Source organism: Hylobates moloch, unplaced genomic scaffold (assembly GCF_009828535.3).
Source record: "Hylobates moloch isolate HMO894 unplaced genomic scaffold, HMol_V3 SCAFFOLD_12, whole genome shotgun sequence".
In the NCBI taxonomy this organism is placed as follows: domain Eukaryota; kingdom Metazoa; phylum Chordata; class Mammalia; order Primates; family Hylobatidae; genus Hylobates; species Hylobates moloch.
This window is the reverse complement of record NW_026652287.1, coordinates 20,508,470-20,523,347: the sequence shown is the minus strand read 5'-3', so window position 1 is coordinate 20,523,347 and position 14,878 is coordinate 20,508,470. Positions and strand designations below refer to the sequence as shown.

Sequence of the window (14,878 nt, the reverse complement as noted above, 5' to 3'; positions counted from 1 at the left end):
TTATTGCAGCACTATTCACAAGAGCAAGGACTTGGCACCAACCCAGATGCCCTTCAATGATAGACTGGATAAAGAAAATGTGGCACATATACACCGTGGAATACTATGCATCCATAAAAAAGAATGAATTCATGTCCTTTGTAGGGACATGGATGAAGCTGGAAACCATCATCCTCAGCAAACTAACACAGGAACAGAAAACCAAACACCACATGTTCTCACTCATAAGTGGGAGTTGAACAATTAGACCACATGGAAAGGGCCAGGCGCAGTGGCTCACGCCTGTAACCCCAGCACTTTGGGAGGCCGAGGTGGGCAGATCATGAGGTCAGGAGATTGAGACCATACTGGCTAATACGGTGAAACCCCGTCTCTACCACAAATACAAAAAATTAGCCGAGTGTGGTAGCAGGCACCTATAGTCCCAGCTACTCCAGAGGCTGAGGCAGGAGAATGTCGTGAACCCAGCAGGCGGAGCTTGCAGTGAGCTGAGATTGCACCACTGCACTCCAGCCTGGGCGACAGAGCAAGACTCGGTCTCAAAAAAAAAAAAAAAAAGAACACATGGATACAGGGAGGGGAACATCACACACTGGGGCCTGTCAGGGACTTGAGGGCAAGGGGAGGGATAGCATTAGGACAAATACCTAATGCATGTGGGGCTTAAAACCTAGAAGATGGGTTGATGTGTGCAGCAAACCACTATGGCACATGTGTACCTATGTAAGAAACCTGCAAGTTCTGCACATGTATCCCAGAACTTAAAGTATAATAAAAAAACAAAAATATAGGCCAGGCGCAGTGGCTCACGCCTGTAATCCCAGCACTTTGGGAGGCTGAGGCAGGCGGATCAAAAGGTCAGATCGAGACCATCCTGGCTAAGACGGTGAAACCCCGTCTCTACTAAAAATACAAAAAATTAGCTGGGCATGGTGGTGGGCACCTGTAGTCCCAGCTACTAGGGAGGCTGAGGCAGGAGAATGGCGTGAACCTGGGAGGTGGAGCTTGCAGTGAGCCGAGATCGCGTCACCGCATGCCAGCCTAGGCGACAGAGCAAGACTCCGTCTCAAAAAAAAAATAATAATAATAAAATAAAAATAAAAATATATAAAAAAGAAAAATAAAAAAAGAATACCAAATTGGGTGGGACATATTGTAGCCATCTTTTGAATAATATGATCTACCTCAAGCCCTAAGAATACCCAACGTAGGCTGGGTGCGGTGGCGCATGCCTGTAATCCCAGCACTTTGGAAGGCCAAGGCAGGCAGGTCACTTGAGGCCAAGAGTTCGAGACCAGCCTGGCCAACATGGAGAAACCCCATCTCTATTAAAAATACAAAAATTGGCCGGGCGCGGTGGCTCACGCTTGTAATCCCAGCACTTTGGGAGGCCGAGGCGGGTGGATCACGAGGTCAGGAGATCGAGACCACGGTGAAACCCCGTCTCTACTAAAAATACAAAAAATTAGCCGGGCGTGGTGGCGGGCGCCTGTAGTCCCAGCTACTCGGAGAGGCTGAGGCAGGAGAATGGCGTGAACCCGGGAGGCGGAGCTTGCAGTGAGCCGAGATCGCGCCACTGCACTCCAGCCTGGGCGACAGAGCAAGACTCCGTCTCAAAAAAAAAAAAAAAAAAATACAAAAATTAGCCAGGCTTTTCACAAGGTCAGGAGTTCAAGACCAGCCTGGCCGACACAAACCCCATCTCTACTAAAAATACAAAAATTAGCCAGGCATGGTGGTGCATGCCTGTAGTCCCAGCTACTCGGGAGGCTGAGGCAGGAGAATTGCTTGAACCCGGGAGGCGGAGGTTGTGGGGAGCTGAGATTGCCCCACTGCACTCCAGCCTGGGCAACAGAGCGAGACTCTGTCTCAAACAAAAAAAAAAATTAGCCAGGCTTGGTGGCTGGCGCCTGTGATCCCAGCTACTTGGGAGGCTAAGGCACAAGAATCATTTGAACCCGGGAGGGGGAGGTTGCTGTGAGCTGAGATGGTGCCACTGCACTCCAGCCTGGGTAACAGAGTGAGACTCTGTCTCCAAAAGACAAAAATAAATTAAGAATACCTAAAGTTTAATCTACAGGGTTTTAAAAGTCAGAAGCAAGTTGACTTCTAAAAACCAGGGCAGTCACAGTGGTTCATGCCTGTAATTCCAGCACTTTGGGAAGCCAACATGGGAGGACTGCTTGAGCCCAGGAGTTCAAGACCAGCCTGGGTAACATGGTGAGACCCTGTCTCTGCAAAAACAAATAAAAACCCAGAAAGACAAACAAACAAACAACAACAAAAACGAGCTGGGCATGGTGGCAAGCACCTGTAGTCCCAGCTACTCAGGAGGCTAAAACTGAAGGATCACGTGAGCCAGGGCAGTCAAGGATGCAGTGAGCAGTGGTGATGATGCCACTGCATTCCAGCCTGGGTGACAGAGTGAGATCCTGTCTCAAAAATTAAAAAATAAATAAAAACTGAAAAATTCATTATTTCTGGCACGTCTTGAGTTTAGCAGACTGAAACTCATAGTTGCTACTACTCTTCGTCTTTTTTTTTTTTTTTTTTTTTGAGACAGGATCTCTCTCTGTTGCCCAGGCTGGAGTGCAGTGGCACGATCATGGCTCACTGCAACTCTGCCTCCTGGGCTCAAGTGATTCTCCAACCTCAGCCTCCTAAGTAGCTGGGACCACAGGTGCCCAGCTAATTTCTGTTTTTTTTGTTTAGACAGGATCTCACCATGTTGCCTGGGCTGGTCTTGAACTCCTGGGTTCAAGTGATCTTCTCGTCTTGGCCTCCCAAAGGTCTAGGATTACAGGCGTGAGCCACTGCACCCAGTCAGTATTAGCTAATATTATTTGATCCTTTAAGACACCATAACAGGCTAAGCGCGGTGACTCACGCCTGTAATCATAGCACTTTGGGAGACCAAGACGGGTGGATCACTTGAGGTCAGGAGTTCAAGACCAGCCTGGCCAACATGGTGAAACCCCGTCTCTACTAAAAATACAAAAAATTAGCTGGGCACGGTGGCTCATGCCTGTAATCCCAGCTACTTGGGAGGCTGAGGCAGGGGAATTGCTTGAACCCAGGAGATGGAGTTGCAGTGAGCTGAGATGGTGTCACTGCACTCCAGCCTGGATGACAGAGCAAGACTCCATTTCAAAAAAAAATAAATGAATAAAGACACCGTAACACAAAATGTCACCTGACATTTAAAGGATAGGCAACATGGTTGGCGTTAAGGCCAGACTGCCTGTAACTGCAGCCTGACATGGTGATTCTTGGGCAACTGATTTACTTGGGGAGGTGCTTTTAGAAACTACCTGTAAGAGCTGGTCACAATGGCTCACGCCCGTAATCTCAGCAATTTGGGAGGCCAAGGCGGGTGGATCACTTGAGGTCAGGAGTTTGAGACCAGCCTGGCCAACACATTGAAAACCCCTGTCTACTAAAAATACAAAAATTAGCCAGGTGTGGTGGCGTGTGCCTGTAGTCTCAGCTACTTGGGAGGCTCAGGCAGGAGAATCTCTTGAACCTGGGAGGCAGAGGTTGCAGTGAGCTGGGAACACGCCACTGCACTTCAGCCTGGGCAACAGAGTGAGACTCCATTTCAAAAAAAAAAAAAAAAACCAAAAAAAAAAAAAACCCAGGTCCGGTAGCTCACTCCTGTAATCCCAGCGCTTTGGAAGGCTGAGGCAGGTGGATCACGAGGTCAAGAGATCGAGATCATCCTAGCTAACATGCTGAAACTCTGTCTCTACTAAAAATACAAAAAATTAGCCGGGCGTGGTGGCATGCGCCTGTATTCCCAGCTACTCGGGAGGCTGAGGCAGGAGAGTGGCATGAACCCGGGAGGCAGAGCTTGCAGTGAGCTGAGATCGCACCACTGCACTCCAGCCTGGGCGACAGAGCGAGACTGCCTAAAAAAAAAAAAAAAAAAAAAAAAAAATCTCGCATGAGTGTGGTATATTTGTTATAAGTGAAGAGCCAATATTGATATATTATTAACCAAAGCCTATAGCTTACATTTGGGTTCACTTTTTGTTGTTGTTTTTGTCATAAGCCACCACACCCGGCCAGGGTTCACTCTTTGTGTTGTACATTCTATCGGTTTTGACAAATGGATAATGATATATATCCACCATTCTAGCACCGTACAGAATAGATTCCTGGTCCTAGAAATCCTGTGGTCCACCCATCCATCTCTCCTTGTCCACCCACCACCCACGTGCAACCTTTGATCTCTTTGCTGTCTCCTTAGTTTTGCCTTTTCCACAACGTCATATAGCTGGAATCATAGAGTATATAATATGATACAGCATATGAAAGAAGTCCTTTTCAGATGGGCTTCTTTCCCTTAGCAATATGTATTTAAAGTTCCTCCATGTATGTTGTTGCTTGATAGCTCATTTCTTTTTATCACTAAATGATGTCCCATTGTATGGATGTACCACAAGGTTATCCATTCACTCATTGAAGGACATCTTTATTGCTCCCAAGTTTTGGTAATTATGAATAAAGCTGCTATAAACAATTATGTACAGGTTTTGTGTAGACATGTTTTCAATTCATATATGTAAATCGTATTCCTTTTTAACTTTTGTATTTATGCATACATTTATATAGTTGTAAAACTAAGCTTTTTTTTTTTTCTTTTCTTTATTCCCCCTGGGAGCATAGATTCAAGTTGCCATGAATATACACTCCCACATACACTTTTTTAAAAGTGATATTTTACATAATTTTCTGCAATTTGCTTTTTAAAATAACAATAATCTTTGTTATAAAAGCAGTATATGCGCTTTTAGAAAGTTAGCTCATGTGGATAAGTAAAAGAAAATAAAGACACATGCCGGGCACGGTGGCTCACGCCTGTAATCCCAGCACTTTGGGAGGCTGAGGAAGGAGGATCACTTGAGGTCAGGAGTTCCAGGCCAGCCTGGCCAGCATGGTGAAACCCTGTCTCTACTAAAAATACAAAAATACACACATACACACACACACACACACACACACACAAATTAGCTGGGCACAGTGGCAGGCGCCTGTAATCCCAGCTATGCAGGAGGCTGAGGGAGAATCACTTCAACCTGGGAGGCAGAGGTTGCAGTGAGCTGAGATGGCACCACTGCACTCCAGCCTGGGCGACACAGCAAGACTCCATCTCAAAAAACAAACAAAAAGCAAAAAACAGTGGCTTAAAACAACTATTTTATGTGCTTATAATTCTGTGGGTCAGCATTTTGGGTTGGGCTCTGCTGGGCAGTTCTGCTGGTCCTGCCTGGGGTCATTCATGTGGCTGCAGGCATCTGGAGGTTTGACTGTGGCTGGCTGGCCTCACTCGCATAGCTGGTGGTTGGAGCCGGCTCTTAGCTGTCTTTTTCTCCATATGGCCTCATCTACCCCCGCAGGGAGGCTAGCCCTGGCTTTTATGCATGGCTGCAGCAATGTCCCAGGAGGGAAAGAAAGGCAGCTGCACAAGGCCTAGGCTTGGATGATCCACACCACTTATGCCATTCTATTGGTCAAAACAAAAGGGGTGGAATCTGTTTGATTCCAAATCTTTGAAACAATGCAGAGGCTAGTGCAATGATTCTCAAAGTAGGATCTAGGGATCTTTAGATGTTCCTGAGATCCTTAAAAACGGACCTGTGAAGTTAAAACAATTTGTCATACTACGTTAAAACGTTGTCCTTTTAACTCGAGTATAGAATGGAGTTTTCCTGAGGTGTAATATGTAATGTGATACTGCAATAGATTGAATAGAGAAGCAGATATAAGAATCTGTCTCCTATGAAGCCAGACATCAAATACATTTGCAGAAATGTAAAACCATTGTCCTCATAATTTTGTTTCGGAAAAATCATTTTTAGAGACAGGGTCTTGCTCTGTTGCCCAGGCTGGAGTGCAGTGGTATGATCAATGCTCACTGAAGACTCGAACTCCCAGGCTCAAGCCATCCTCCCCACTCAGCCTCCCAAGTAGCTGGAACCACAGGTACATGCCACCAGGCTGGGCTTACTTATTTTTTGAGATGGAGTTTTGTTCATTGCCCAGGCTGGATTGCACACATTACAAGTGCGAGCAACTGTGCCTGGCCCAAGTTTTTTTTAATAAAAATGTTATTTATATAAACGTATATCATTTTAAAATATTCTAGTAACATTTTTTTTTTTGAGACAGTCTTGCTCTGTCACCCAGGTTGGAGTGCAGAAATCCAAGTTTGACAACCCACCTATGAGAAGATGGGTACTCTTGTACATTACCAGAACAAATAAACTGGTCTAACACTTGGGAGAGTGTTTGGGAGAATCTGCCAAAATTAAAATGCACAAATCTGGCAGGGTGTGGTGGCTTATGCCTATAATCCCAATACCTTGAGCTCTAGGCAGGAAGATAGCTAGAGCCCAGAGTTGAACTAGCCCAGGCAATAGGAACTGGGGCCTTAGTATGTGATAAATATGCCCATGAACAGCCACTGCACTGGCCTGGGAAACAAGAGCACGGCCTCATATTGGGGAGGAGTTGAGAACTGAGCACATGGGGGAGAAATGGGAGTTTGTTGTCTGAGTAGTCAGCAGTTATTCTCTTCTCTCATCCATGTAGTTTAGCAGATTCCTTCAGGGACGAGTGGGAAAATGCCCCCACTTTACATTGGTAGAGGGTGGGTGAAAAAGTTATTAGCCAGGTACCAAGAACACCAATGCAAAGCCAACAAACAAGCTCTCTTGTAGATACCACTGCCTTCCAATCCCATTACAAAGGAAAAGCCCCAGGTGAGCTGGCATGGTCAAACTACACCTTCAGGTGGGTAAGAATTTTTTAAAAAACCAAAAATTTAAAAAAGAGACACAAACAAAATGTAGTCAGCTATTTAATTAGGTTCTTAAGATATTTAGAACACCAATTTGTGAGGATAAATTCCATTTGTCAGGGCAAACACAGATCGCAGGTAGCCCTGGAGCTGAGGAATAGCTTTGATTTTTGGTAAAATTTGTGAGTCCACAGCTTTCTGATCAATCTTGCGCTGCTCCGTAATCTCGTATTTCTAAATCAAGAGAAAAATCAAACATTTTAAAACAGGCACATACCAAATTACTTGTAGGTCAACTAAGGAGTCCTGTCTCTTAAGTACTAATCCCCAAAAATATTTAGAAAACATTAAAGACAATTTTGACAATCCTTTCCTTGGAATGCTGTGAAACACAACCCATTTTTTATGTAATAAAAATAGCTCTTAAACTTTTGTATACTTCAGTACACATCAAGGATAAGTAAGGGCACATTCCCAATACAATGGTAGCAGTTAATTCCCATACAATTCCACCAAATTTTAGGATTCTAAGTTGAGCTCCCAGACTGCTAAAAGAACTATTCAATTTAGAAGAATCTGGAATACTAAGTATCGCCCAGTATTCCTCATTATTTAACCTTTCATTTTTCTTCTTTTTGTGCAACAATGCTTAGGCCCGTTTCTTTTCACTCCCCGGTAGAAGGGCCAGTGCTAACACAGGAGATGACAAGTAGAAACTTACCTCTTTTTCTGTGTCGAAGATCTCACCTTCCTGGTGTCTGGGCTTCCGCAGCTTCTTCTTCTTGAAGTAAGCATCAGTAAGATGTTTTGGGATTTTTACATTGCTGATATCGATTTTGGTTGAGGTGGCAATGACAAATTTCTGGTGTGTTCTTCGTAGAGGAACTCGATTGAGGACCAGAGGTCCTAAGGGGGAAAAACTAATTTAGCAAGGAAGAGGGGGAACAATCACCATCCTGCAATTTAGGTAACCATTACTTGTTATGTTGCTACACAAAAAAGACCACCTGTCTAACTCACTTGCACACAAGGCAATGAAATGGGCCTCAGACACTTGTGGCATTAAGTGTCTACCATGTAAGCAGTAGCAAACAAACGTGTATACTGCAAGCATTTAAAAATGGAAGTTTCACAGAACATCACAACCCAAGGATTTTCTTACCAGTTACAAGTAACAAGCCACTAGCCAGCTGCTTCAGGAAAACCACCCTCTGTAAGTTAAAAAGAAAATAATTAGTTTTCTGCAATTAAAAACTGACTTCTGAATTCATAAAATCACAGGCATCTTAATTTGGGTAAAGGAAATTTCTACATATATATGTATATAGCTCGGCAGTTCTGGAAGCAACCATAGCAAGCTACTAAGGTAGTACTCCAGGCATAAATCCATTTTTGAGTAAATGAACATGTGCAACACAATCAACAGCAGGAAATGGCTAGTAAATCACCATGGATTAAACTTGTTATTTGCAACAACTAAGTTGTATCTTGCAGATCATTTCCCCTTGCCCCAAACATAGGTAAATAAAGGAAAACTACACCTAGCGTGCAAATGCATTGCCACCAGGCACTCCAGGCAGCTGCAGTGAAGCTCCCCAAGAACAGATACTCTCACCTTGCCCCTGTGGCGTCCAGTAAGGATGATCAGAATGGTCCCAGGGGTAATGCTGGCTCGCAGTTTTCTCACATGCTGACTGAAGGGTTTTTTGCCGTGGCTCAACAGCTTTCGAGGCACATCTTCAGTAGGATAATATCTAGGCTGGGGAGAGTCCATAGATCCTTATTTAAATAAGCCATTCAGATTAGTAGAAGCGAGCTATGTCAGCTAAACTTTTGCTATAGCCTTTTTAAAGTATAATACTGTATTTATACGATTCCATTTTCATTTCTGCTAAGTAGACTTGGAAAAGGTCAATTATGCTTCTGCATCCTGTGTGCAAAAAAGGGCAGAACCCATTTAATAAATGAGATGTGTGCTCAAGCAAAGAAAGCATCAAGCAAGTCACCTTTGTAATCGAGCAAAAATTAAACCTCAGAGATTACTCGTGTAACATGCCACATTTTGCAGATTAGGGATACATGGCTTGTTTTCCAATTCAAGTAAAGTGTGTTCATATCCTAGCCACTTCATCTGATCCTCACAGCAACAAGTCTTACTCCCACTTCTTCTGCAAAGGAAAACAAATTGCATAAAACCAGACACTAGGACTGGCAGATCATTTATTGCAGAAGTTAGACACCATACAAGGGCCATTAAAGACATGACTACAAATAACTCACAATAACCTATTTCTAACTATACCATATCATTAGTGCAGTCTCACTTGCACCACAAACGTTGATCACCTAATAGGAAAACAAGTTCACAGGACAACTCTCATCTTCCCTCTCGTGCAGTAATCTTCAACTGTGAAACTGTATGGTGTAACTTATTTGGGAATGTTCCCATAATGAAAACTACAGAGCAAATCCTGAGATTACATTGGGTCTTGTGTGTGGTAAAGGGGGCCAAGAAACACTGCTCTAGTGGGAAATGTTCTATAGAACAGGCTATGTATGATTTCATTTAATCCCCATAATAACTCTTTGAGGTAAACCCTCATTCCCATCTTATCTTTTTTTGAGATGGAGTCTCCCTCTGTCGCCCAGGCTGGAGTGCAGTAGTGCAACCTCTGCCTCCCGGGTTCAAGCGATTCTCCTGCCTCAGCCTCCAGAGTAGCTGGGACTACAGGCACGCAACCGGCTATTTGTATATTTTTAGTAGAGATGTGGTTTCACCATGTTGGCCAAGCTAGTCTTGAACTCCTGACCTCAGGTGATCTGCTCCCCTCGGCCTCCCAAAGTGCTGGGATTACAGGCACGAGCCACCACACCCAGCCTCATTCCCATATTACATGCAAAGGAACAAAGCACAGAAGAGTAACTTAAACTACTTAAGATTAACAGTAAATGTTGAAGCCAAGTTACAAACCCAGAGCCCTTTATTTTCTATCAGAAATTCTCCGGTATGCAGAAACTTACAGTATCTAAGTATTCAAAAACATCTTCACAGTATTCAAGCATCAACCAAAAATCCAATTTACAGTCCCCACATCTTACCATTTTGCGAAGTTTAACCACCCGGGTACCACCGTTCTTGTCACCACCAACTGGTTTTGTAACAGTTGCAAGAACCTTCTCCTTCTTTTTCTTTTCAACCTACAGGGACACAAATGCATCAACAATAAGAGGATGCCAATTAAGGTTAAGACATAATGGTCCGTGGTCCCCTCTTCCCTTACCTTGGATTTAGCGGCTGAGTACTTCCTCTTGTACATGGCCTTTCTGGAATACATGGCAGATCGGGAATACCTGCCAATTCCTCTGACAAGGACAGGGTTGCGGCTGCAATGGGGCTTCCCCTTCTTGGGCTTTTTAGCCTTGAGGTTACCCTTTTTCACCTTGCCACCAGCATCAGCCTTCTTGGCTTCGGGTTTCTTCTCTTTAGTATCTGGCTTCTCAACTTTTTCACCCGCCATCTACAAATATTTTTTGTAGATAAAAAAGGCATTTCACCAGTCATCTCTTTAACAAGACAATCATGAACCTGTACATGGGTGGGCTGGGCTCCCCAGATTACAATCCCTCCCCCGGTAAGATACAGGCCTTCCTCTCAAACTCTACCCATTCTACTTCAGCCTTCACTATGACTCATTTGGGGGTTGTCCCCCAATACACTATAAACTCTTTTTTTGAGGATTTGAAACTACCTCACACCTATTAGGTTTTTTGCCAAATACTGAGCGGTCAGAAGTCCGTACAACCATTATTTTTTATTACTGTTTTGAGAATTAGAAAACTTAGATGCAGAATGTGGCCACAGGTTGGAAGCACCAAGACCAGAACTTGAAATCCCTTACTTTCAGTACCTTTCGTCTTAACCCTTAAGATCAGTGTCTCTTTTTAAGAAACCCGATTTAGGAATTGCGGACACAAACAATCAGCCCAAATTGAGCCCAAACAGAAAAAGATCGCAAAGACCAAGAGGCGACTTCCGGTCGCGGACGCTGGGAGACGCGAAACCTTTTGGCTTCGGTGCGGAACCCCAACGTGGCTGCAACAGACTCAGTATCATCCTCTCGATCCCTGGACCGGGAACACAGTGCACGCGCCGTCGCCCCGCTTCCTCTAACACCCACCAGTCCGCTACGGGTCCCCGAAAGGGCCTCGTTCTCCCAGCCCAAGAGAGCGGCGAAGAGCCGGAGGGAGCCACTATGGCATTCTACCTCACCCTCTTCGTGCCCTGCTGCAAACCCAAACAACAAAAATGAAGCTTCTGGAAGTCCTCTCAGTTAGCCTTGGGCATGTCCAACCCGTGTAGGTGTCGACTGAATGCACTCCAGGTTCGGATGGCGAAGGATTGCGAATCCTGAACTCAAGTCTTGCGGAGAGACCCGCGATTCTTACCTTGCAAGATGGGAAAGAGAACTAAGGTCCCGGCTTCCGGTCTATAAGCAATCATGGGAAGTGCGAGTCTCACTTCCTTCCGGATCTGGGGCATCATGGGGAATGTAGTATTTCTCCGTTAAGAAAAAAATAGTAAATCCTAGGCCGGGTGCGGTGGCTCACGCCTGTAATCCCAGCCCTTTGGGAGGCCGAGGCAGGCGGATCACGTGAGGTTGGCAGTTCGAGACCAGCCTGGCCAACATGGTGAAATCCCGTCTCTACTAAAAATACAAAAGTCAGCCGGGCATGGGTGGTGCGTGTCTGTAATGCCAGCTACTCGAGGTGCACGGGCAGGAGAATCACTTGAATCTGGAAGTGGAGGTTGCAGTGAGCCGAGATCGCGACACTGTGCTCTAGGCAACAGAGCAAGATTCTCAAAAAAGAAAAAAAAAAAAAAAGTCCGGACACGGTGGCTCACGCGTGTAATCTCAGCACTTTGGCAGACTGAGGCAGGTAGATCTCTTGAGATCAGGAGTTTGAGACCAGCCTGGCCAACATGGTGAAACCCCATCTCTACTAAAAATACAAAAATTAGCCGGTCGTGGTGGTGGGCGCCTGTAATCCCAGCTACTCGGGAGGCTGAAGCAGGAGAATCGCTTAAACCCAGGAGGCGGAGGTTACAGTGAGCAGTGATCATGCCACTGCATGCCACCGCACTTCAGCCTGGGAAATAGAGCCAGACTCAGTCTCAAAACAATAACAACAACTAAAAAGAAAAAAAGAAAAAAAAATTATTCGAGTGTGGTTGTTAGTGCCTGTAGTCCCAGCTATTCGGGAGGCTAAGGCGGGAGGATCACTTGAGTCCTGGAGGTCCGGGCTGCAGTGCAGTGAGCTCTAATCTTGTCGCTTGAGATTAGGTCAGTGGTCCCCTCTTCCCTTACCTTGGATTTAGCGGCTGAGTACTTCCTCTTATACATGGCCTTTCTCATTCCTGTCCTCCGGCCTGGCCTACAGAATGAGACTCTGTCTTAAAAAAGGTAAAAAAAAATTAAAGTGAGGATAACAATAGTAACTTACTTCATAAGGATGTTGGGAACATTAAATAATATATACAACAGTACTGAGAAGCATATTTGATGGATGGTAAATGCTACATAAGTGTTAGCTCTTTTTTTTTTCTTTTGAGATGGAGTCTCGCTTCTGTCACCCAGGCTGGAGTGTGGTGGCACGATCTTGGCTCACAGCAACCTCTGCCTCCCAGGTTCAAGTGATTCTCCTGCCTCAGCCTCCCGAGTAGCAGGGATTACAGGCGCACACCACCATGCCCAGCTAATTTTTTGTATTTTTAGTAGGGACAGGGTTTCACCATGATGGCCAAGCTGGTTTTGAACTCCTGACCTCAAGTGATCCACCCGCCTCAGCCTCCCACAGTGCTAGGATTACATGCGTGAGCCACCGCGCCCGGCCAACTGTTAGCTCTTGTTATTGTCACCATCACCACTACTATCATCTGATCATCAACATCCTAGTTGTTGTCAAGTATTCTGCTAAAGTTTATGCACGGGAGATAATAAGCAATATTGCATGCAATGTGCCTTGCTTTATCTCATTTAATTCTCCCAACAACCTGTGAATGATACTATTATGAGGAAACTGAGTCTCAAGGACATTAAGTAACTTGCTCACAGCATAGATCTGATTCCAAAGATTGCACTCCTAACCATTAGGCTGCAAGATTAAAGAGATGATTAATGAAGATGCATGAGAGTTTTGCTCATGTTAGAATTAAAAATAAGAATACTTATTATCTTTTGCAAAATACACAACATAGTATATGTGACAGTTCTTTACTGCTTCAAAGCCCTTAAGCCAACATGTACACATTTGTAATACCTTCTAGCTTGCGTTTTCCATTTTCCTCCATTCGCTTCTTTCTGGTTGCTAGAGCTTTTCACCTTGATTTTTTCAGATCGAAACCACCTGCTTCATGGCTGTGTCTCTGGGAATCATTTAGCCTTTTTCTGGTTCTGATTGACTGAGGATACAAATACAATGATCAGGTGAACACTGCCCATTTTTTTTTTGAGAATGGGAATGTCAGGAGCTTTATTTGTTCAGCTTCCTCAGCAAAGCACCTCTTAGAAACTTCAACTGCAGAAAATGTACCACAATGAATGAATGAAATGCACAGTTGCTTACGTGGGCCCCTCAAAATTTCTGGCAATCTCAGATAATTTCACCTAGTAAATGCCCCAAAATATTTGTGGAATGACCTGTCATTAAAATAAAAACGTAGATGAACCCCCTCTTGTGTTTTGTTGCGGTATTGCAAAATTTACAATTCCTTAGTTGGGCAAAATATCATGTTAGTTATAAAGTAAATGTTTTTATTAAGTTTAGTTTTGCCATATATAAAATTCTCTGAAATTTGTGCAGCACTTTAATCACAAGGCAGATATTTTTGCAGACACTTAATCTTTTTTTTTTTTTTTCCTGAGATGGAGTCTTGCTCTGTCGCCCAGGCTGGAGTGCAGTGGCATGATCTTGGCTCACTGCAACCTCTGCCTCCAGGGTTCAAGCCATTCTCCTGTCTCAGCCTCCTAAGTAGCTGAGATTACAGGCACCCGCTACCACACCTGGCTAATTTTTTTGTTTTTTGAGACAGAGTCTCGCTCTTTAGCCCAGGCTGGAGCGCAGTGGCATGATCTCGGCTCACTGCAACCTCCACCTCCCAGGTTCACGCCATTCTCCTGCCTCAGCCTCCCGAGTAGCTGGGACTCCAGGTGCCCACCACCATGCATGACTAATTTTTTGTATTTTTAGTAGAGATGGGGTTTCACTGTGTTAGCCAGGATGGTCTTGATCTCCTGACCTCGTGATCTGCCCGTCTCGGCCTCCCAAAGTGCTGGGATTACAGGCATGAGCCACGGTGCCTGGCAAATTTTTTGTGTTTTTATTGGAGACGGGATTTCACCATGTTGGCCAGGCTGGTTTTGAACTCCTGACCTCAGGTGATCTGCCCACCTCGGCCTTCCAAAGTGCTGGGATTACAGGCATGAGCCACCTTGCCCAGCCTAATTTTTTTTTTTTTTGAGATGGAGTCTTGCTCTGTCACCCAGGCTGGAATGCAAGATGAGATCATGGCTCACTGCAGCCTTGACCTCCTGGGTTCAAGCAATCCTTCCACCTCAGCCCCCTGAGTAGCTGGGAGTACAGTGCACACCACCATACCTGGCTAATTTTTTTACATTTTTTGTAGAGATGGGGTCTCACAATGTTGCCTCAGCTGTATTTTTTGTTTGTTTGTTAGACAGTAAATCTTTTAAAGCCTGGCCAACATGGTGAAACCCCACCTCTGCTAAAAATACAAAAATTAGCCAGGCATGGTGGTGCACGCCTGTAATTCCAGCTACTCGGGAGGCTGAGGTACGAGAATCACTTGAACCCGGGACGCAGAGGTTGCAGTGAGCTGAGATCGTGCCACTGCACTCCAGCCTGGGCCACACAGTGAGACTCTGTCTCAAATAAATAAATAAATAAATAAATAAATAAATAAATAAATAAATAGAAAAATATCTTTATATGTGTTATGTATGTGTGTGAGCCTGTGTGTGGGATGAGTTTGTGTGTTTGTATATGTATAAATATGTA

General features: G+C 44.6%; 1 protein-coding gene across 3 annotated transcripts; it reads right to left on the bottom strand.

Moving 5' to 3' along the window:
- Positions 1-6,828: 6,828 nt before the first annotated feature.
- RPL6 (ribosomal protein L6) lies at positions 6,829-13,262 on the bottom strand. Of its 3 annotated transcripts, XM_032168620.2 has the most exons (8): positions 13,121-13,262; positions 12,169-12,254; positions 10,084-10,320; positions 9,902-10,000; positions 8,418-8,561; positions 7,965-8,013; positions 7,524-7,708; positions 6,829-7,036 (listed from the first exon to the last, which is right to left on the bottom strand). In XM_032168620.2, the coding sequence occupies exons 1-8, from the start codon at positions 13,149-13,151 to the stop codon at positions 6,884-6,886; spliced, it is 984 nt and encodes a 327-aa protein (XP_032024511.1). In that variant the 5' UTR covers positions 13,152-13,262; the 3' UTR covers positions 6,829-6,883. The 3 variants fall into 3 exon arrangements, with proteins under 3 accessions (XP_032024511.1, XP_032024512.1, XP_032024513.1); XM_032168621.2 differs by lacking the exons at positions 12,169-12,254; positions 13,121-13,262 and adding an exon at positions 11,249-11,268; XM_032168622.2 differs by lacking the exons at positions 12,169-12,254; positions 13,121-13,262 and adding an exon at positions 11,073-11,233.
- Positions 13,263-14,878: the final 1,616 nt, after the last annotated feature.

Bases quoted from the DNA above. Each gene is read 5' to 3' on its own strand.
- RPL6 (XM_032168620.2), bottom strand. From the start codon at position 13,151: ATGGAGGAAAATGGAAAACGCAAGCTAGAAG. The intron at 10,001-10,083 runs GTAAGGGAAGAG...GTGTCCCTGTAG, and splicing joins ACTCAGCCGCTAAATCCAAG to GTTGAAAAGAAAAAGAAGGA. The intron at 8,562-9,901 runs GTAAGATGTGGG...GACTCTCCCCAG, and splicing joins TGGTTAAACTTCGCAAAATG to CCTAGATATTATCCTACTGA.